The sequence below is a fragment of the Schistocerca americana genome, chromosome 3 (assembly GCF_021461395.2).
Source record: "Schistocerca americana isolate TAMUIC-IGC-003095 chromosome 3, iqSchAmer2.1, whole genome shotgun sequence".
Classification (NCBI taxonomy): Eukaryota; Metazoa; Arthropoda; class Insecta; order Orthoptera; family Acrididae; genus Schistocerca; species Schistocerca americana.
In genome coordinates this window covers 444,121,979-444,143,530 of record NC_060121.1, presented here as the reverse complement: position 1 = coordinate 444,143,530, position 21,552 = coordinate 444,121,979, and the positions used below count along the sequence as shown (strand labels likewise).

The 21,552-nt window shown below is 46.7% G+C and overlaps 1 protein-coding gene across 1 annotated transcript in view; it reads right to left on the bottom strand.

Moving 5' to 3' along the window:
- Nucleotides 1-21,552, bottom strand: part of LOC124606783 (metabotropic glutamate receptor 4-like) — a gene marked incomplete at its 3' end in the record, with an annotated part of 1,427,722 nt that overhangs the window by 473,885 nt on the left and 932,285 nt on the right. The window contains exon 4 of the mRNA XM_047138846.1: nt 6,890-7,034. Coding sequence (XP_046994802.1) covers nt 6,890-7,034 — 145 coding nt within the window. The remainder of the gene's footprint in view (nt 1-6,889; nt 7,035-21,552) is intronic.

Below are 21,552 nucleotides of genomic sequence, written 5' to 3'. Positions count from 1 at the left end.
AAATTAGTTGTTTCTCAACGTGCAGTGTCTTACAGTGGGCAGTGTGGAGTCAAGTGTACTCAAAATGTGAGGTCTGCAATCCATTTGGGATTTCTAATTTTCGTTCTTGCATTCTTTGTTCATTTATAAATTAATTTGTGCTTTATAGTAAAGTGTGATGTCTCGATACTCTTCGTTTAATTCCATCGAATGCTGTTGCAACTGACGGCGGAATCGTTCGTACGCGTTCAGAAAATGTACTGTTCGTACCACCATTTTCATAACTTGCTCCATGCCTGCAATTTTAGCACGAAGTGGATCCTCATGCACAGAACAATGAATCCCGTCTGTCGAACGATGTAATTTTTTGCTCTTTAATCATCAGCTATATCTTTAAATTATTTCCGCATGGTGTTGTAATGTCCTTCCATACCAAACTCTTAGTACCCGTCGATTATGCAACTGTACTTCCAATAATAGATTTTGAGAATTCGTATCCTTCCCTTCCGTCATTACCATTCATTTTTAACGGCTTGTGACGATAGATAGCCCAGGCTGCCTGTTTTTGTAAAAGCAGCCCTTGGAAAGGGCAGCAATGACACCACGAGTCTACCGAAACGAGGAGAGAGTCGCGCCAACCGAAAAATGCCGCAGAGCAGTACTTGAAGAAATGTGACACTGCAGCGAATGCTTCCCAGGACAGAGCAAATCCGAGACAGTCCGAACTTCGGCCCACACGTGGACGACACATCGGGCCCTCTTGTTGTTTGACAAGCCGTGGCCAGCACTCATCTAAATTATGACGTTGCTCAGCGTTGCGATAGTCTGTTGGCATTATAATCCTTTAATCAGTTGCGTGACATACGTAAATTTCAGTTTTTCGGATGCTTTTCGAAACATTCGTTACTCTGAACTGCGATTTTAAAATGATGGAATCTGAGGTATCTTAGAAATGTAGATTGCGGAAAGTGACCATGGTGGACAGGGGGGAACGGACGTGGGGGTAACAAAATAAAACCGCCTCCAAGAAACGACTTAGATCCACACCTGCTGTTGGGTGGTGTGGACTTTCCCTAGAAGACGAAATGTGTTGAGGGTGTGTAACAAAAATAGCGAGTTCGATAAAAATTTTAAATACTGTACTTTGTTAGTGTGGACTGTTGTATGTTCCTGTAGACATTATGTGTAAGATTAGTTTCTTACGAGAGTCCTTTCCTGCTTTGCGTGAATTCTGGCTTCCAATTCTTCGGAGTTTGCGAGTTTTCTATGCCATATAAAAGTAAGTAATACGCGTTGCGACAGTCCATTAATAGCTTTAGACACGGTCGCGTGCGGCAAGGAGCACGCAGCTAGCCAACCCGAGCAGTTCTGACTCTACCCCTGCCCCCTACCTCGGTGCGCCTAAGGTAACGCGTTTTTCAGTATCGACTCCGGTGGTGGCGGCAGGGGCGTGTGACGGCGCGGCTGTGATTTACAACGACGCTGCCCACGGCGCTGGAAAACTCTCTATTCCCGCAGCAGATTTATGAAGAACGATGGCTCCGTCGCGAGCGTCTCTGCTATGCCGTCGTAGAAGCCCCTACCCCACCTACATCCCCCCACCACTCCATGCCACTAGATGATGTACTGAACCACCCCTTCCCTCTCCGCCGTCTTGGCAACCCCTGCAGATGCTCTTATGAGGGATTTTCGCCGTCAGTCCGCCCGTCGCTCAGCAGTTTCCCCCCGCTGTGCAAGATGAAATGTGTTATTGGAGGAACTGTTCTTTACTTTTTCGGTAGCCATCGAAAACAGATTAAACAACGCTCCCTGTTACTTACTGCCAACCAAATTCTTAAAAGGCATGTACTTATTGTCATCTTCTTCGTTACACTTCAAAAAAAAGTGTGTGAATTTCTAAGGGTGCTGAGAATTTTTCCGGGTTGTGTGGCCGTGGTCCATGGAACTCTTCAATCCCTGACGTTTCGTCCAAGGCTACGTTGGACATCTTCGGAGGTGCTCCTGCTTGTGCTGTCTTGCCGACTGACGAGTCGGACGTCGAAGAGCGGACAACGATAGGACACAGTGATGGAAGAACACCGTTTCTCTACCCTTCATTAAAAAAGTAACGGATCAAATCGCCAATATTCTAAGGAAACATGACGTTCGACCGATTTTCAGAACAACTAAGAAAATAGGCCAAGCACTTCGTTCCGTTAAGGATAAACATCCCCCTCCGTTTGCAAATGGTGTATATAAGATTCCGTGTACGTGTGGCAAGGTCTACATTGGAACTACATAGAGAGGTGTGAATACACGGTTGGAGGAACATAAAAGTCTTTGCCAACTAGGGAAAACAGACAAATCAGCCGTGGCGGAACATGCTCTTCAATCAGGTGATCACGTTGTGAAATTTTCGGAAACTGAAGTTTTATGAACTATGACAAACTATTATCCACGGCTATATAAAGCAGCCATAGAAATCTATAAACATGAGGATAATTTTAACAGAAAAGAAGAAACCATGAAACTCAGTGATACATGGACTGTGGCGCTACAGAATCGATGAGAAGTTTTTATCTTTGACGTACTATAATCGATAATTAAAAAATTTTATCTTTGGCAAGATTTATCTCTGCTATCACGTGAAATCCAGAACACGCCCACTTTCCACGGTATTTAGGCCGCTCTTCGACGTCCGACTCGTCAGTCGGCAAGACTCAGCACAACCAGGAGCACCTCCGAAGATGTCCAACGTAGCCTTGGACGGAACGTCAGGGATTGAAGAGTTCCATGGACCACGTCCATACAACCCAGAAAAATTCTCAGCAGCTGAAAGATTCTGTCATGAAAGCCTTCATTGTATGAATTTCTAAGGGATCAAGCCGATGAGTCATCGGTCCCTAGACTTACACATTACTTAATCTTACTTAAACTAACTTATACTAAGAATAACACACACACACACACACACTCATGCTCGAGGCAGGACTCGAACCTCCGGCGGGAAGGGCCGCGCAGTCAGTGACATGGCGCCTCTAACCGCACGGTCATTCCGCGCGGCTACACTTTTAAGTTCATTTATTCTGACACCCTCAGACCATATATCTTCGGTCTTTCTGTGACTGGAGAGAAAGGCTGCAAGGGTTTCTTTAGAATTTGTCTGTTCTTTAAGTGATTTTAGTAGAGCTTTGTGGACCAGATGTAACTTCAGTGTGAAGAAAGGGGAGCTGGGATATTGTGCAGAATGGATAATCTGTGCATTCCAAATCTAGTGTTCGAGAGAAAAATTATGACTTACTTCTGTTACTGCCTTCTCTGATCCCTGTTAGTAACAGTCGGGAACAAGAAGACAGTCGCCGTTTGACTTGTGGAATGCTTGAGTGTGAGACAAATAAAGCTGGTCAGTTTCTTGTTTTTTTCAGTAAACAGAAAACATGAAGATAAGATTTCGAAGGTTACGAGCCATCTCGCTTGCATCCTTCAATTAATAAGCTAACATTATCTGCTCCTTTTTATGGCTGGAGATATGCGGGACACATGATTCTCATCAGTTAATTTAACTCTGATGGATTCGAAGTATTGTATTTAGTAAAAACAGCAGGGGTTGTTTGTCTGAACTTATGTAGCTTTGGCCAGTGGAATTCATGGGAACCTTTCAGTTCGTTTCCCCAGGATTTGATGAACGGCCAAGACATCCAACACGGGGATAGCGGGGCAGACCACTAGCCACTCAAAGGATTAAGTCTCTGGCTCAGGCGGTTGTTAGGCACTCGAGTAAGGCTTGCGGTATTCTCGTATCACTCGAAGAAGGACGGGAATTTCGGTGTTGGGGCTAACTGGTTTGCGTCCAGAGCTGGCCCGCCACCTGACAACATCTGGAAAGAACTCACTGTTCTTGAAGAGGCCAGGAGTGCTGCTGCGGAAACAGAACCTGGTGGAGTTCCCGTCTCGTTCACTCGGCGTGCTGGAAATCCGAAATTGTATAAACGACGTTTTGGTTTACGAACTTCATGATGAAGTAGCTGCGGGTCAGCTTTAATCAGTAGAACGAAAAACCCGTCCAAAGTTCCAAAAAAAGTAAAATTTGCAACTTTGGACTGGTTTTTCGTTCTACTGACGTTCTGATTCGCCTATCACCAATTAACATCAGACGCATATTTCTGCAACAAACTTTGAGAGGAGAGTGAGTCCTTATTGGCCCTCTGTTTAATACATTCTATGATGGAAAATTATTTAACATAACATCAGACGCATATTTGTACAACAAACTCAGACGCATATTTCTACAACAAACTTTGAGAGTAGAGTGAGCCCTTATTGGCCCTCTATTTGATACATTCTATGATGGCAAATTATTTAACATTGTAATTTCACGCCACTGGACAGAAGTAAATAACGTTTTGCGAGATTGGTGCTTCCTGCCTTGCCGGCTAAAACTGGGTGTTAGTTGCAGGGACGCATGGTCGGGAACACTCTTGGATCGATCGTCTTGGAGGCGACTTCATGTCGCGATCGCTGAGATCGTGTTCTGCGCTGGGACGTCGTTCTAACGGCTTAGCGCAGTCCTTAGATTCCAGGCTGTTGCAGATCTCGTGCTAACTCTTGTCTTCAGGCCCATCGAGACGGCGAGAGATTGGTGAGCATAATGTGCTACACTGGGTCGTTACGTGGGTGTTAACCATTTTATAAATGTACACCTACTTCACTGTGCTGTTAGATACCAATAACAAATATAGGTTCTTTTCGTTGTAGTTTGGACGACCAACAACTACATGATATTAACAAATAATATTCAAATGTGTGCGAAATCTTCTGCGACTTAACTACTAAGGTCATCAGTCCCTAAGCTTACATACTATTTAACCTAAATTATTCTAAACACAAACACATACACACACACACACACACACACACACACACACACACACACACACGCACACACACACACACACACACCCATGCCCGAGGGAGGATTCGAACCTCCGCCGGGATCAGCCGCACAGTCCATGACTGTAGCGCCCCAGACCGCTCGGCTAATCCCGCGCGGCGCTGTTTAACAGATTTGTATTGTTAATCCGTTGGTTTTCTTGTGTGGAAAAGTGAACTTTTTTAAATAAATGACCGGTATATTTTGACTTGAATTTCATTTGTGGTACGTAGTGCTCCCTCCATCTCGTTTTCATTATCAATTTTAAAAAAATATGGTTATCAATTGATTTTGTAGCAATTCCTCACCTTTCGATCTCATGTTATCGTCAAATTTCCGGTAGCGTATTTCGATTGTGTTAAGTTTATCAACATTAGGTCTAAAGAGGTGTGTCGGAGTCTATATAGTCTCTGATTCCAGTATGTTGTTGTTGTTGTGGTATTCAGTCCTGAGACTGGTTTGATGCAGCTCTCCATGCTACTCTGTCCTGTGCAAGCTTCTTCATCTCCCAGTACTTCCTGCAACCTACATCCTTCTGAATCTGCTTAGTGTATTCATCTCTTGGTCTCCCTCTGCGATTTTTACCCTCCACGCTTTCCTCCAACGCTAAATTTGTGATCCCTTGATGCCTCAGAACATGTCCTACCAACCGGTCCCTTCTTCTCGTCAAGTTATGCCACAAACTACTCTTCCCCAATTCTATTCAATACCTCCTCATTAGTGATGTGCTCTACCCATCTAGTCTTCAGCATTCTACTGTAGCACCACATTTCGAAAGCTTCTATTCTCTTCTTGTCCAAACTATTTATCATCCATGTTTCACTTCCATGCATGGCTACACTCCATACAAATACTTTCAGAAACGACTTCCTGACGCTTAAATCAATACTCGATGTTAACAAATTTCTCTTCTTCAGAAACGCTTTCCTTGCCATTGGCAGTCTACATTTTATATCCTCTCTACTTCGACCATCATCAGTTATTTTGCTCCCCAAATAGCGAAACTCCTTTACTACTTTAAGTGTCTCATTTCCTAATCTAATTCCCTCAGCATCACCCGACTTAATTCGACTACATTCCATTATCCTCGTTTTGCTTTTGTTGATGTTCATCTTATATCCTCCTTTCAAGAGACTGTCCATTCCGTTCAACTGCTCTTCCAAGTCCTTTGCTGTCTCTGACAGAATTACAATGTCATCGGCGAACCTCAAAGTTTTTATTTCTTCTCCACGGATTTTAATACCTACTACGAATTTGTCTTTTGTTTCCTTTACTGTTTGCTCAATATACAGATTGAATAACATCGGGGAGAGGCTACAACCCTGTCTCACTCCCTTCCCAACCATTGCTTTCCTTTCATGTCCCTCGACTCTTATAACTGCCATCTGGTTTCTGTACAAATTGTAAATAGCCTTTCGCTCCCTTTATTTTACCCCTGTTATCTTTAGAATTTGAAAGAGAGTATTCCAGTCAACATTGTCAAAAGCTTTCTCTAAGTCTACAAATGCTATAAACGGGGGTTTGCCTTTCCTTAATTTTTCTTCTAAGATAAGTCGTAAGGTCAGTATTGCCTCACGTGTTCCAACATTTCTACGCAATCCAAACTGATCTTCCCCGAGGTCGGCTTCTACCAGTTTTTCCAGTAACGATGTCTAAATTCACACACACATGTGGTATTACAGCTTGCGGAAGTTACTGATTTACATGGTAATCTATGTTCCCACATACTTTCTGCGCATGAATCGGTGTAACCCTCGTATAACTACTGCGACAGTATATTAACTTCTTTCTACGACGACCACTTCTTCCGATTCTTCCGCAGATAAAAAATGTGACACCATAGCTGGCAGTCAACTGTCAACCGAAAAAAAGTACTGCAGAATGATAAGAAAGAATTATCTTTGAGAATACCCGGACGAATAAGTTGTGCTGTGTTTTGTACAATATGTGGCTTGCGCCTTGGGTCACGCGCCTCTGCCATCCACGGTTGAGCACACTCACCCCTGGCTCGCGGCTTGGTGAGCAGCTTGTTGACGATGCTGTCGTAGCCGGCCTCTTCAGCGACGCCCGAGTCCTTCACCAGCTTCTCCTTGACGGCGATGCAGATGTTGTGGCGAGCCAACAGTGTCTCCAGCTCTTCGAACGCCTGTAACAGTAAGAGCATTTATGCGTTACATCTGCTGAACACGGCCGGCCGAAGTGGCCGCGCGGTTCTGGCGCTGCAGTCTGGAACCGCGCGACCGCTACGATCGCAGGTTCGAATCCTGCCTCGGGCATGGATGTGTGTGATGTCCTTAGGTTAGTTAGGTTTAACTAGTTCTAAGTTCTAGGGGACTAATGACCTCAGCAGTTGAGTCCCATAGTGCTCAGAGCCATTTGAACCATTTTTGCTGAACACGAATTACGCCTTAACCCCTGTAGACGAGCTCAACAAATAGCTGATACTCTGGCAGACATATTCTTCTCGAGAGAATCAGCAGCTGAAGTGATATTTAAAATAATTATCATTTATTGTTGAGTCTCGGTTGTACATTTAAAAAAAAATAAATAATGTGTTTCTACCACTCTCTACCACTCTTCAGACCTAAGTAACTGCGTCAGCAACTCGCCCTGCCTATTCAGAACTTCTTATCAGAGTAGTCTGATACCAAGTTCCGAACCTCGACAAGATGATCCAGAGTGGTCGAAACATGTCATTTAATTAAAAAAAAATATGCGCGCCTCAGAGTGAATAATAAATGAGACTCGTTTTAAATTTGTGACGCTTTGTATCCATTGCTGTATTTGTGTAAAGAAGCATTTCTGGGCATTTGGCACACGTCGCAGATTTGCAATACTTCGGGTTGCAAGTAGAGGAAATGACACAGTGCTGTGATAGTTTACTGAACTACTTCAGCAGTTGCAATTTGAGAGCTCTGTATAGCGCGAACGAATGTATTTCAGCAGTTGATATTTATTATTATTATTGATATTTGTTCAAAAATGTTCAAATGTGTGTGAAATCTTATGGGCCTTAACTGCTAAGGTCATCAGTCCCTAAGCTTACACACTACGGAACCTAAATTATCCTAAGGACAAACACACACGCCCATGCCCGAGGGAGGACTCGAACTTCCGCCGGGACCAGCCGCACAGTCCATGACTGCAGCGTCCTAAACCGCTCGTCTAATCCCGCGCGGCTATTGATATTTGGCTGGTAAGTTAAGGTCTTTAAAAACAAAATTATATGATATAAATAGTTTTAGCTATATCTGGATAAAAATTATTATAGCTGACAGTATTCAAGAAAGAGGGAGCGTATTTTTCTAAACGCTACAAATACGTTAACATAGTCACTGACAAAAAGGTGTTGCTTTTGTAGAAAATTAATGCTGCAACATTTCACGGAAAGGAGAGAACGCGTTATTTAGCCTGCATTAATTGTGAATCTCTCACCCAGCGCAAAGTCCGAAGCGGTTAGAAAAATCCGCAGGTGATTACTGTGTATATGAATGGTAAAAGAATAGACACACAAAATTACAGACCAATATCCTTAAACTTGGTTTACTGCAGAATTCTTTAACATTCTCAGTAATAAATTTCCTTGAGGCCGGAAAGCTTCTGTCCACGCATCAGCACGGATTTAAACAGCATTGCTACTGCGAGACTCAGCTTCCCCTTTTCTCTGATGATATCCTGCTCACCATGCATGACGCGCGGTAGACAGCTTCGGTATTTCTAGATTTTAGGGAAGCGTTTGACACGCTGCCCACTGCAGAGTGCTGACCAAGGTCTGAGCTTGAGGAGTAGGTTCCAAGATATGGGAGTGGCTCGAAGAATTCTTAAGTAACAGAGCCCAGTACGTGGTACTCGATGGTGAGTGATCTTCAGAGACGAAGCTTTCTTTAGAAATGCCGCAGGGAAGTGCGATAGGATTGCTCTTGTTCTCTATATACATAAATAACATGACGGAGAGGTAAGCAGCAATTTGCGGCTGTTTGCTGAAGGCTATGTGTGTCCACTAGGATGCCGTCGTTGAGTGACTTAGGAGGAAACAAGAAAACTTAGACAAAAATTTCTAGTTGTTGTGATGAATAGGGGCATCCTCTAAAAGTAGAAAAAAACGTAATTTAATGCAAGTGAGTAGGAAAAACGATCCCGTAATTTTCGAACACAGCGTTAGCAGTATGCTGATTCACACAGTCACGTCGATTACATACCTAGGCGTAACTTTCTTCAGCATAAAATTCAGTCCTCAGTCGCGCAGATGTTTGTATCACGCTTTACCGGTTATGACAAAATTAATTTGTCATCTTCAGAAGCCTAGTATTGGTTTAGCAGATGTCAATATCGTCTTCACAGAAGTATAATGACATGGTATGTCCAGAAATGTACACATTATATGTGAATATTGGAAACACAGATTGTCAATTTATAGTAATTAAACCACGTTTAGAAGTGATTGTGTAATAGCAGCGAAACCATGCGGAAATCCGTTTTGTAAGCTTCCGGGCCTGACAAGGAATATTACTAGGCCTATTTGCTCGTGTGTGGTTGCAGATACAGAGGACGAGAATCATACGGAAGAACATGACCAATTTCTTCCGTCGTTTTTGAGATTCTATCAATGTACTGACAGTCCATGAATTATGCGAAGAAGAGCTAATTTAAGAATTTCTGGTACTCGTCATAACGGGAGGGATAATGCCCCTCTTAAATAAAGAAGCTTGTTATAAGAAACGTAATCCATCTCTTTTATTTGGCAACGATACTCAGAACATCCTTGATCGTCAGTAATAGAAACTGCTGAAGATAATAGGCCTGTCTTTTAAGACACCAATTATTTATGTTTTATATCAAAAAGCGTAAGGAACAGTAATGGAGTGAGACTGATATTACCAGGTGATGGAAGTAGGCGATCTTTTGTATTTCTAAAACTTTAAACAAATTTTATTAAAGCTCTTAATGGTCTCGTTGACATAAAATACATTACCTTACAATTGACTGCTAGTTTTGATTGTAAAACAGCCATCTTCAGATATCTCATCTGAAGGTGGTTGTTTAACAACAAAGATTAGTAATCACTTGTAATGTATTTTATGCGATCAAGACCATTAAAATTTTTATACAATATTTTATAGTTTTAGGAATGCAAATATAGAATTTTAATTTTTTTTGTATTTATTACTTAAAAGTTCTATCCATAAAACATTAACATTCGTACTATGATACCCCCGCTGGTGGCCACTTACAGCTTACAGCGGTAGCTGGGAGGGTGCTCTTACCTTGCTTAAGCTTGGACACCTTGCGAAGAGCCTGGTGGTCAACAGAAAGCCTTGCAGGTAACTGTGGACCCATGCAGGGTCTGAGAGAAAACGTCAAGGATGCACAAATGGAGGTCTGTGAATCTTGTCGGTGGCAGCAGCCGTTTCTTGCAGACGTAAAAAATCGAGAACTTGTCTAGAATTCAGGTACCCCCACAGGCAACGGGATGGAGCATACACTTAAAACGCCAAGAATTCACAGAGGGAGGCGTGCAAAAGTGAAGAACTTAGAAAGGAGTCTGCGTGCTTAAAAATGTTTTGTGGACAGTAAGGAGGCTTTTCTTAGACTTTCCCGGCGATTTTGTGACATCTCGTTGAATCGGGTGTGCTGCCGGTGGTCTGCGTTTGTGTAGCTCAATATTTCGACATCGTACCTCGGCGTCCTCATCAGGTGTTTCCTCTGACTGAACGACAGGGTGACCGTGTCCCGTATTTATGTCTGGACGGTGTCTGGCGTTCCCTACGCCGTCCGCTCCCGCTCCGACCGTGTCGGTTGGTCGCCAGATGTTCCGTCTTCCGTCCGCGCCCGCTTCCGCTGTTTCCCACGGTGGTGGCCGTTTCATGGCGTCCCTACTAGGTCCGCGCCCGCCAGGGTGTTCCTAGCAGTGTCGACAGGCTGCGTTTGCTGTTGGTGACCGTTCCGACTTTCTCCAGCGTCCCTGTCATTCTCCTGCTCTTGTATTTTGTTCCATTGTTTTTATAATAGGTCCAAAGCCGGGTTCCACGCCGTGCTGAGTTGGTATCCAGCTTCCCGGTTTATCATGTTCTCTGTCATCTTGATTTCGATCGATTCAGTGATGACGCTGTCCAAAAATTTTGGGGTCTGAGATAAGATCCTGGTTTTATCATAATTCATGGTGTGCTCAAGTTACAAGCAATGTTCTGCTATTGCCGATTTAGTGGCTTGTCGTAGCCTGGTATGTCTTTGGTGCTGTTTACATCTTATATCAACGGTCCTGGTGGTCTGGCCAATGTAAGACATACCGCATTCACACGGTATATTGTACATACCAGATTCTCTCAATCCTAGATCATCATCAACCGTTTCAAGAAGCGCCCTGATCTTGTTTGGTAGGCGGAACACACTCCTGATATTGTGATTTTTCAGTATTCTGCTAATCTTAGCAGATATAGGTCCTGCATACGGTAGAAATGCTACCCTCCTAGTCTCTTCTTGATCTTCTCCCTTAGTATCATGTCGTCTGGAGGGATGTAGTGCATTGCGGATGTCCCTTGTTGAGTAACACTTGCAGTAGGTGTTCTAACTCTGCTATCAAGCTGTCTGAGTCGGACAGTGTTTTGGCTCGATGAACAAGTGTTCTCAGCACCCCATTCTTCTGTGCCGCATGATGGCAGCTGTCAGCCTGTAGGTATAAATCGGTGGGTATAGGTATTCTATACACACTATGGCCTAATGTGCCGTCTGTCTTCCTTTTGAGCAGGACATCAAGGAAAATAAGTTGACCATTATTTTCTAGTTGCATTGTGAAGTTAATGCTGCGGTGTCTCGAGTTCAGATGGTCAAGAAAGTCCTGCAGTTTTTCCCGACCATGTGGATAGATGACAAACGAGTCATCAACGTACCTATAGAAACAGGTCAGCTTTTAGCCAGTGATTGTAAGTACCTCATCCTCGAATCTCTCCATAAACAGATTTGCCACAACCGGAGATAAGGGACTACCCATCGCCACTCCTTCAGTCTGTTCATAAAATTGGTCTCCACATACGAAATAGGTCGATGTTAAGATATGCTTGAAAAGGTGCAACACAGCTCCAAGAAATTTTTCACTGATTAAATCGAATGTGTCCTGAAGTGGCATCCTAGTGAACAGAGACACAATATCGAAGCAGACCATGATGTCTTTGTTAGAGATTCGTAGGTTTTTGAGACGTTCCACGAAGTCTGATGAGTTGCGGATGTGGTGGATACACTTTCCCACACACGGTGCTAACATCTTCTTAAGATGGGTGGCTGTAGGATAGGTGGTTGCACCAATATTGATTACGATAGGACGCAACGGTATACCCTCTTTATGGACCCTGGGCATTCCATATAATCTAAGTGGTACTGGTGCCTTAGCTTTCAGTTGCTTGACAACCTCCTCAGGCCATCCCGTTTCCTTGAGCAGAGCTCTGGTTTTCCTGCCCACTCTATCGGTAGGGTCGTTCTCTAGTGGAGAAGATCAGGACGCTTCTTGGAACGGTTAAGGATGATATGGGATTCAGAAAACCTGGTAAATACCATATACCATGTGAATGAGGTTTATCTTAAATTGGCCAGACCACCAGGACCGTTGATATAAGATGTAAAGAGCACCAAAGGCATACCAGGTTACGACAAGCCACTAAATCGGCAATAGAAGAACGTTGCTTGGAACTTGAGCACAACATGAATTATGATAAAACCAGGATCTTATCTCAGACCCCCAAATTTTGGGACAGCGTCGTCACTGAATCGATTAAAATCAAGATGCCAGAGAACTTGATAAACCGGGAAGCTGGATACCAACTCAGCACGGCGTGGAACCCGGCTATGGACCCATTACAAAAACAATGGAAGGAAACATAAGATCAAGAGAATGACATGGGCGCTGGAGAAAGTCGGAACGGTCACCAACAGCAAAACGCAGCCTGTCGACAGTGCGAGGAACGGGCCTGGCTGGCGCAGAGCTAGTAGGGTACTCCATGAAACGGCCGCCACCGTGGAACCAGCGGAAGCGGGCGCGGACGGAAGATGGAACATCTAGCGCCAACCGACATGGTCGCAGTGGGAGCGGACGGCGTAGGGAACGCCAGACACCGTCCAAACATAAATACGGGACACGGTCAGCCTGTCGTTCAGAGACCGTCCGGAGAGGAGCTCAGAGATGGCTCACAGTGCTGAACGCACGCTGAAGCGAAGGGTGTGGCGAATCCACGATCGGCAGAGCTTGCTCTGTTGACGTTCCCATCCGGCCCCCCAACCGAGATGGACCGGCTGTGTGACCCGGAAGTCGAGGTGGCTGATTTCCTGGGACTAGAAGACGAGCGCAGAGTGACGGATCGTCTCCCGGCGAAGCTTGCTCCGTCGGCGGCCCCATCCGACCCTCTGCTTATGACGGAACAGCCAGTGAAGAACCAGAGGGAGGAAGGAAGCGAGATGAGACGGCGTTATGCGGCCAATGCCTCGGCAGAGGCCGCAAGTAGCGGGGGAAGTCGCTGCCCGGTTATACCGGCGGATGCGGCCTGTCCGCTACCTAAGACGTCTCGCTCCGGGAAGACGACAGATGATGAAGAGCAATAGTACGAGACAAAGACGATGGACCGAGTAGCTGTAATGCACTTCGACCTCGGTCGAGGAAGCTCGTTGCCGGGGGAGTCGCCGGCCGGGGGGTAATTATATTACCGGCGGCCACACCCTGTCCGCAACCTACAGCAACCCGTTCCCAGAAAGGGAACAAGAAGAGACAGAAGCGCACTATTACTATCGCAGGAGGCATGCCCTCCTACACAGTAACACGTGCACTCGACGTGGGCGGACCAAAGAACACCACCTCCAAGATCAACACACACGAAAGGGTAACATCGCCCACCGAAGAACCAGTCTCCTGGCCTGAAGTCGGGCCACGAAAGTAGATAAAAGACGTCTTCGTGGACACCATTCAACGGACGGCCCAGTTCATGCTGGGGACCGACGAAGAGGAAGCTGAAGACGTGGAGGATATGGAGGTGGAGGAAAGTCGCACTAGGAAGTGCCCGGCGGAAACGAGTCCGGAAAGCTACCGAAAACGTGCGACTACCGCCGCTGCCACCACCGTACCGACGCTGCAAACGCGAAGAAAAGCGTCGTCTAAATGGTGCAAAGCCCCTGAGACGACCACTGAGGCGGATGGATTTCAAATACCCAAACGCAAGAAGATTGGAAGAGCTGTACAGTTGGCTACTGCTGCAATCATGGTCGTTAAAAACCGATTTGCTGAGCTCGAAGGGAAGGAGGAGGAGACAGCAGACCAGCAGCAGAGAAGCAAGGGGCCCCCGCCACCACCCATCATGGTGAAATGGCCGGACTCCTTTAAAGAAGTAGAACAGGTGATCCTCGCGGTAATCAAGAACAACTTTACTACGAAGACAGCGTCACGATATGTACAGAATCGTGACGCGAACCACGGAAGACTACAAAAGCATTACTGACCTCATTGACAGCCGTGGTCTAAACTGGTTCACGTACTCGTCGGAACCTACAAAGACGCTCAAAGTAGTCTTCCGCCGCCTGACCTTCAGTATGGACCCCCAGGACCTGAAGGAGCTTCTTGAGGCCAAAGAAAACACCATAAGGACGGTATCCCGGATGAAGTCGTCGAAAGACAACGCAGACACATCGCTCTTCCACGTCATACTGGATGACACACCGGAGCATAGGAGGATCTTTCAAGAAACGAGAGTGGGTAGAATCAGCGGCGTCACAGATTAAAAACTGAGGAGGCGGAAACGCCCGCTTCAATGCTTCAAGTGCCAGGGAATTGACCACCGGCAAAATATTGCAAAATGTCCCCACGCGTTGCGTAAAGTGTGCTGGGGAGCACGTGAGGCGGGAGTGTCCGTTCCCGATCAAGAAGACACCCACGTGCTGCAAGTGCAATGAAGAACACGTCGCCAGCTTTCGCGGCTGCAATACCTTCAAAAATCAGCTGCGACAGGGTGGCAGGCACCAGCGAGGAGAATTCAGCCGGGAAGAAACTACGTTACTGCAGCATCAGCGGCGACCGCGGCAGTGGCCGCATGGGAAACGCCTGCAAGGCCGGCACAGCAACACGCCTAGCAGCCGCGGCAGGCGGAGCGGCCTACCCACGCAGCGGAGGGCGTTCTCCGACCGCCACGAGAGGAGCACGAGACGCCGGGCAGGGCCGGCCGGTTACGTGGGCGCGGAGGAGGGAGGCCGCCACAGCGCGACCACCCACCACCTACGCCCATTCCACCACCTCCGACCACTGTAACCACCGAGGCCGCAGAACTACGAGAGATGCTGCGGGAGTTCAAACAGCTGCTACTCCAACTACCACAGATGATCGTGTCTGCACTGATTGCGGCAAACTAGGCCAACACCACAAGAGAAGCCAACAACACCCATGATGCCTAATCACATGATAGGTCTCACCATCTGCGTATGAAACGCAAACAGCATAAGACAGCAGTAGGGCGAATTTAGGCAGGTTTTACGCGACGAGGCCGTGGGTGTTGCTCGTGTGTGAGACGTGGCTAAAGCCCGGAGTAAACGCGAGGGCACCTAACTATAGGCGGTATCGTGACGATAGACCAACAGCATGTAGCGGAACTGTGGTCTACGTAAGAACACTGCGACACCACCAAATCCAGCTACCAGAGCTGGCACAAATAGAAGCAACAGGCGTCGCAATCAGCACTTCAGTGGGTCAAGTGACCGTCATCGCCGAGTACTCCTACGACAACAGGACTTCGAGACGCTGTTGTCAATGCGCAGCAACACGTTTATCGGCGGCGACTTCAACGCCAAGCACTCGGAGTGGAACTCCAGGGTAGCCACAACCAGTGGCAGGAGGCTTCTTGAGGTGACCACGGATAATGAGGCGAAAGTGCTAGTGCCATACGACCCTATACACTATCCCAAGAGACGCCGCCCGGATGTCCTGGACATCGCGGTCATCAAAGGGGTGACCCACGACGCAGTCGCAACGACACATGTGGTCCTGTCCTCAGATCACGTGCCAGTGATCTCCGATCTGAGCACAGACGGGGCAGCACTACCTGAAGGACGCAAGACCTACTTCGACTGGGAACACTTCCGGGTGCACTTGTCAGAGACACTCACCGCGGTACCGGATCCTGATGTTGATGGTGTGGACACCACACTCGCAGTGTTCACGCATCAGCGCGGCTGATGTAGCAACGCAGTACAGACGTCAGAAGGTGCAGGATTTCTCCCACCAGCTACCGCCGGACATCCTGCAGATGATCCAGCAGAAGAAACAGCTGCTCCGAGAGTGGCACGTCACCCGCCCGGCGGCGACGAAAAATCGGATCTACCGAATGCGCCGCGCCATATAGTACGCGGCCGCGGAACACAGGAACAGGGACTGGGCTGGGAGGATAGCGACCCTGAACGTCGCAGACGGCACTGCTTGGCAAGCAACCAAGCAGTTCCTTCGCAGGAGGCAACGAGTGCGGCCGCTACACGTCGGACAGCATGCAGTGGCCGAGCCTGGTGCCAAAGCAATGGTACTGACCGCTACCTTCACGGCCAACTTCACGCTAGTTGAAGAAGAAGTAGATAATGACCGTATCCGAATGGTGGAAGGTTGGCTCCGTGTATACCTCGCGGCAGAAGATCCTGAGGACTTCATCGAACCCACAACGGAAGAAGAAGTTCAACGGCAGCTACTGCACCTCGACCCACGCAAAGTGGGTGGGTGAGATAACGTCGGCGGTGCAATCCTGAAGGAAGTCCCCCCAGAGGTTGTGAAACTACTCACGAAGATGTTCAACGCCATCCTTAGGACCGGCCACTACCCCTCCACCTGGAAACATGCGGAGGTGGTGGTGATCCCTAAGGCTTGCAAAGACAACAGGCTGGCGCAAAACTACCGGCCCATCAGCCGGTTACCTATAGTCTCAAAGGTATTTGACTGAACCTATGTCAGGAGACTGCGCCGTCACGTCGGAGAAGAAGGCCTTCTTCCCGACGAGCAGTTCGGCTTTAGGAGGGGGCACGGGACAACACACCACCTGCTGCGACTAGTGGAGCAGGCGATGGGGGCGATGAAGAAGAGGGAGTACCTTGGGCGGTACTTCTGAACGTTTCCCGCGCCTTCGACAGCGTGTGGCACGACCGACTAGTCTACATGTTACTCGTACAGGGATTTCTGGTGACACACGCCCACCTGATCCACTCCTACCTGGCGGAACGTACCTTCGATGTGAAGGTGGAAGACGGGACCTTAACAGCACAGGAAATAGCCGCCAGAGTCCCACAGCGCTCAGTATTGGGGCCGCTCTTGTATACCCTATTTACAGTGGACATGCTGCAAACGCAACGGGTGCAACAGAGCTGTATGTTGATGATACAGCCCTGTACCCACATCTGATGCGAGGAAGACTACAAATAGCCTGCAACGAGCTAGGAGCTTGGGCCACCAAGTGGGCGCTCGAGTTCAATGCAGCGAAGAGCCAAGCTGTGATCTTGACGAGGAAACGTATACCTGAAGCTCTGCCACCAATCCTCATCATGGGAGGCCCCATACCATGGTCTGTGGGTCACACTGAATCGGCGCCTTACGTGGAAGACGCACATCAGGGAAATACGGGGTAAGGCCCTTGACAGAATGCGCCTCCTCTAAATGTTCCTCAGTCCCACGACCACACTGTCTCCACGCTGCGGAAAGATGCTGTATCTGGCACTTATCAGGCCCTTGCTGGAATACGCTACAGTGGTGTGGGGGAATGCCGCCGAGACTCATATCAGCAGTCTCCAGAATATCCAGAACAGGTGCCTGAGACTGGCACTACATCTTCCGCGTGACTTCAGCACGGCCGAACTACATCGGCTAACGGACGTGCCGATGCTGAAGGATCGCTTCAAGCAGTCGGCGAGAGTCTTCTATGCTGACACGAGAAGATCGACGAATCCTCTCGTCAGGAATCTGGGAAATCAGATTCACTGGCGAGAAACAACGAGATGGCCGGACTTGCTACGAGAGTAGCAACGCATCTCTGGCTCAAAAATAAAGTTCAAATGTGTGTGAAATATTATGGGACTTAACTGCTAAGGTCATCAGCCCCTAAGCTTACACACTACGTAACCTAAATTATCCTAAGGACAAACACACACACCCATGCCCGAGGGAGGACTCGAAGTCCCGCCGGGACCAGCGGCACAGTCCATGACTGCAGCGCCTTTAGACCGCTCGGCTAATCCCGTGCGGCTGCTCGGGCTCAAGAGGAAGGAAAAGGAAGAGTGTAAAACCAGAAGAAATAAACCAGGACGCGATGAGCTGAAAATCAACCAGAGGAAGAAGAACGAAAAGCAAACAGACCTGCTAACCCTTCAACCTAACGAAGCTGCAGCTTCGAGATGACACAAAGCAAGCTGTCGTTCAGTCACAGGAAGCATCTGTTGAAGACGCCGAGGTTAGACGTCGAAATATTGTGTTAGATAAACGCAGACCACCGGTAGTACACCCAATGCAACGAGATGTTGTTCATGAATCACGAACTCCGACAGATTCTTAGGTGAAGCACAAATATAAAAGTGTCCAGGTCTCAGGCAAAGACAGTCATTACAAAGAAGTATTGTGTGGCTCTTTACACGGCAGCTAAGGAATATAGAAAAACATCGGAACAATATGTGACCAATGCTGGGAACAACCTTGACAGTGAAAACATGCGAAATATGCTAGTTCTCGAGTCGCACACCAACCCACGCAAGGTAGAACAATTGTACAGTGCACTGGGAGGTCTTGTCATCAAACGGCCATCCATTCTTTGGTCGGCATTGCAAATTTAGTCCTCTAATGACAGCTCTGAAAGGAGGAAAAATTCAAAGTCTATGAGCTAAGGAGAGGGATGAAAGTGACAGTCGGTGAGACAGACTGGAAGTAAGAAGACGTGGAGGCTCTTCCATCCGTCGCCTACATCCTCCTCCCGACGTCGTGATATCGTTACTCCGGTTAAGGCAACACACGGGACCACATGAGACAGTATCTGGGTCTGATGGGGCCGCCGATGAGAGCTGCAGATTCGCCGCCGCTTCTACGAAGCGCGTACCGACCCAGCGACCCAGCCGACATCACCACACGACGAATGGCTACGAAGAACGGTGGGATTATTCATTCTGCCTTCCTTCTCCTTGAAAGGTGAGTCGTGTCCATGTCCAGTGAAATAGGCCCTGAGATTTGTAGTTTGATGTAGAAAAATACAGCAGTAGAAGCTCATGTATTCTGATCATCCAATCAATCTGTTCCATTCGCTCATCAAACCCTTAATATCACAACCTTTAGTTGTATGAGTTCCGTTGATTACTGATGTCGCTTACTCATTGCCGCCGACGGTGGGGAAATATAATTAGTAATCTGCAAGTCATTTAATGCAAGAGATCAAAGAATTCGCGATTGACAAAAATATTAAATCTCCCGTCCCGCCCAGCAGAGTATAAGCACCGTTCCACGCAGAGGTGGTTCATTTGATGCAGTGAGTCGCTTCCAGTAGCTGGTTTTCAGCGCACAAAGTCCACATCCCACCGCAGGTATCTCAGATATCAGGCAGTAGTTCAACTGCCTCCTGTCGCCATCTTGTTGCAGGGCTACTAAGTTACAATATGTTTTCCACTGAGGGAGCTGTTATCGCTGCTACAAGTGTCGCTATTAGCAAGCAATAAATGGTGTCACCTAACAAGCGGCTCCCTCTTACGTTTAGTTGCTTTCCATTGTCTATTCGAGACAAATGCTCAGTTTCTGTTGTGTAACTGACGTCTTCTGTACAATCCTGAAACGATCCTCTCAACAGAGGGACACGACATAAAGAATATGTAACTGTAAAACAGAGTGCATCTGTGGCTCTGAGGAAGGTACTAAATGATTTTCTTTGTTTAAAACACATAGGCAGTTTGTGGTAATAATTTGTTTGTTATAAACAGAAGTATGTCAATCAACAAACAAAAGTTTTGTCGTTATTGCAGCTTTCAACAACATGGACAAAAAATTATGCTCATCTGATCAGAATTTGCTAATGATCATATGCGATTTGATTTCTAGACTTTGCTGAGAGTGCCGCTGTGTATGCGTGTGTGTATGTGTGTGTGTGTATGTGTGTGCAAGCGCTAGCGTATTCTCCATGTCTGGGGAAGGTAGGAATATCAGAGCGTCCTATTTCTCTACCGACTTTTTTGCCCTATTGTTACAAAGAGCCAAAATCCCCGTCTAGTATTTCAAAGCGTCGACGTCGTCAGTTTGTGTGACTTACAAGGTGTGGGAAATTCCCGAAATATTGGCCCACTCTGATATTCTGAATCTGTTTTCTCCGTGGTCAGATATGCACAGACGTTTTTTACCGTACTTTATGCTAATTATTAAAGCAGGCAGTAACAACAGTGCTGCTGGCTTTGACGACTTGTACCGAAACTACTCGTGAAGGTCAGTAAGCAGTCATTAAAATCATTAGGGGCAAGCAGCTCACTGCAGCGGTGATTCGCCTCATAAGCTACGCCACGGTCCCAGTGAACTTGTAACAGAGCACTGTGGGACTATCCTACTTGTTCTTATACTTCTGCTGACGTCAATACTATTTTTTCCATTTCTAATATATTTTAATCAGTAGTACATATTCAACAGTTATACGAAATGGCCAATTTCTAACTCACAATGTATTTCTTTAAAATTTATTATTCATACAATAATTTTCGGACTGATGACGAAGTGTGGTATGGACGGTGTCTTCGTCGACCGCACATGGCGCGCGGCGCGCCGCCTTTATCTTTAATCCTTCCACTAGTGCGCCTCCGCGAAACCCGCTCTCTCAAGCGCTCGCCGTCTCCGTTGGCTGGCTCTACGGATGCCAACAGACGACATAGTTTCGCATCACGCACTCCATTCAGTTGTCCCGTTGGCAAGTCTTTTTAAGACGCTGTTCTCGGAGTTCCGCTCCCGATCTAGGAAGTCTAGCAGTGAGAATACATCGATATACCACGACACTATGAATCTTAACAGCTAGTAGATTATAAACGCTGGCAAGTGAAACAGTTTGTGTAAAGGTCAGTTCAGACACTGATTCATCACAGCATGACAGAAGGACTGATAGCATCACCAAAGTTATTTATTTACCATGTTTCAACTTATGCATATTATAAGTAAATGTGTTAATATGTATTTCATTTCGCAGAGGTCTTATGTGTTAAGCTATACCGTAAACTACGGACTCAACGAAGAGTGCATTTGGTTTTCTACGGATACATTTTCATTACAGATCGATTAGAAATTAGCTACGCATATGAACCGCTTGAAGATGATATTTCTATGAGTAACAAGAAGGGCGCCCATACGAAATTTTGTAGGGGGAGGGGGCGGATGTTGGGAACAGATTGGTGACTTTTAGAGACCCATAATAATGTTCCAGTTCCAACCCTGTTAAAAACTTGGGTAATACCACCTCTAAATCATTTTCTTGTAAAATTTTTTGACTAAACTACATTTTTTCCTCTTACTGAGAGATAGGGCTGGAGATGAGGGCGCCCCTAGAAACAAGTTGTTTGTTTCTAAATTGATGCAGCTCATTTAGAGGCCTTCAATCTCCTCTTCATAATCATGTTTCAGAAGTTAAGAAATTTCAAAAATTTTTGTGTTCCAAAATGCTTCAATC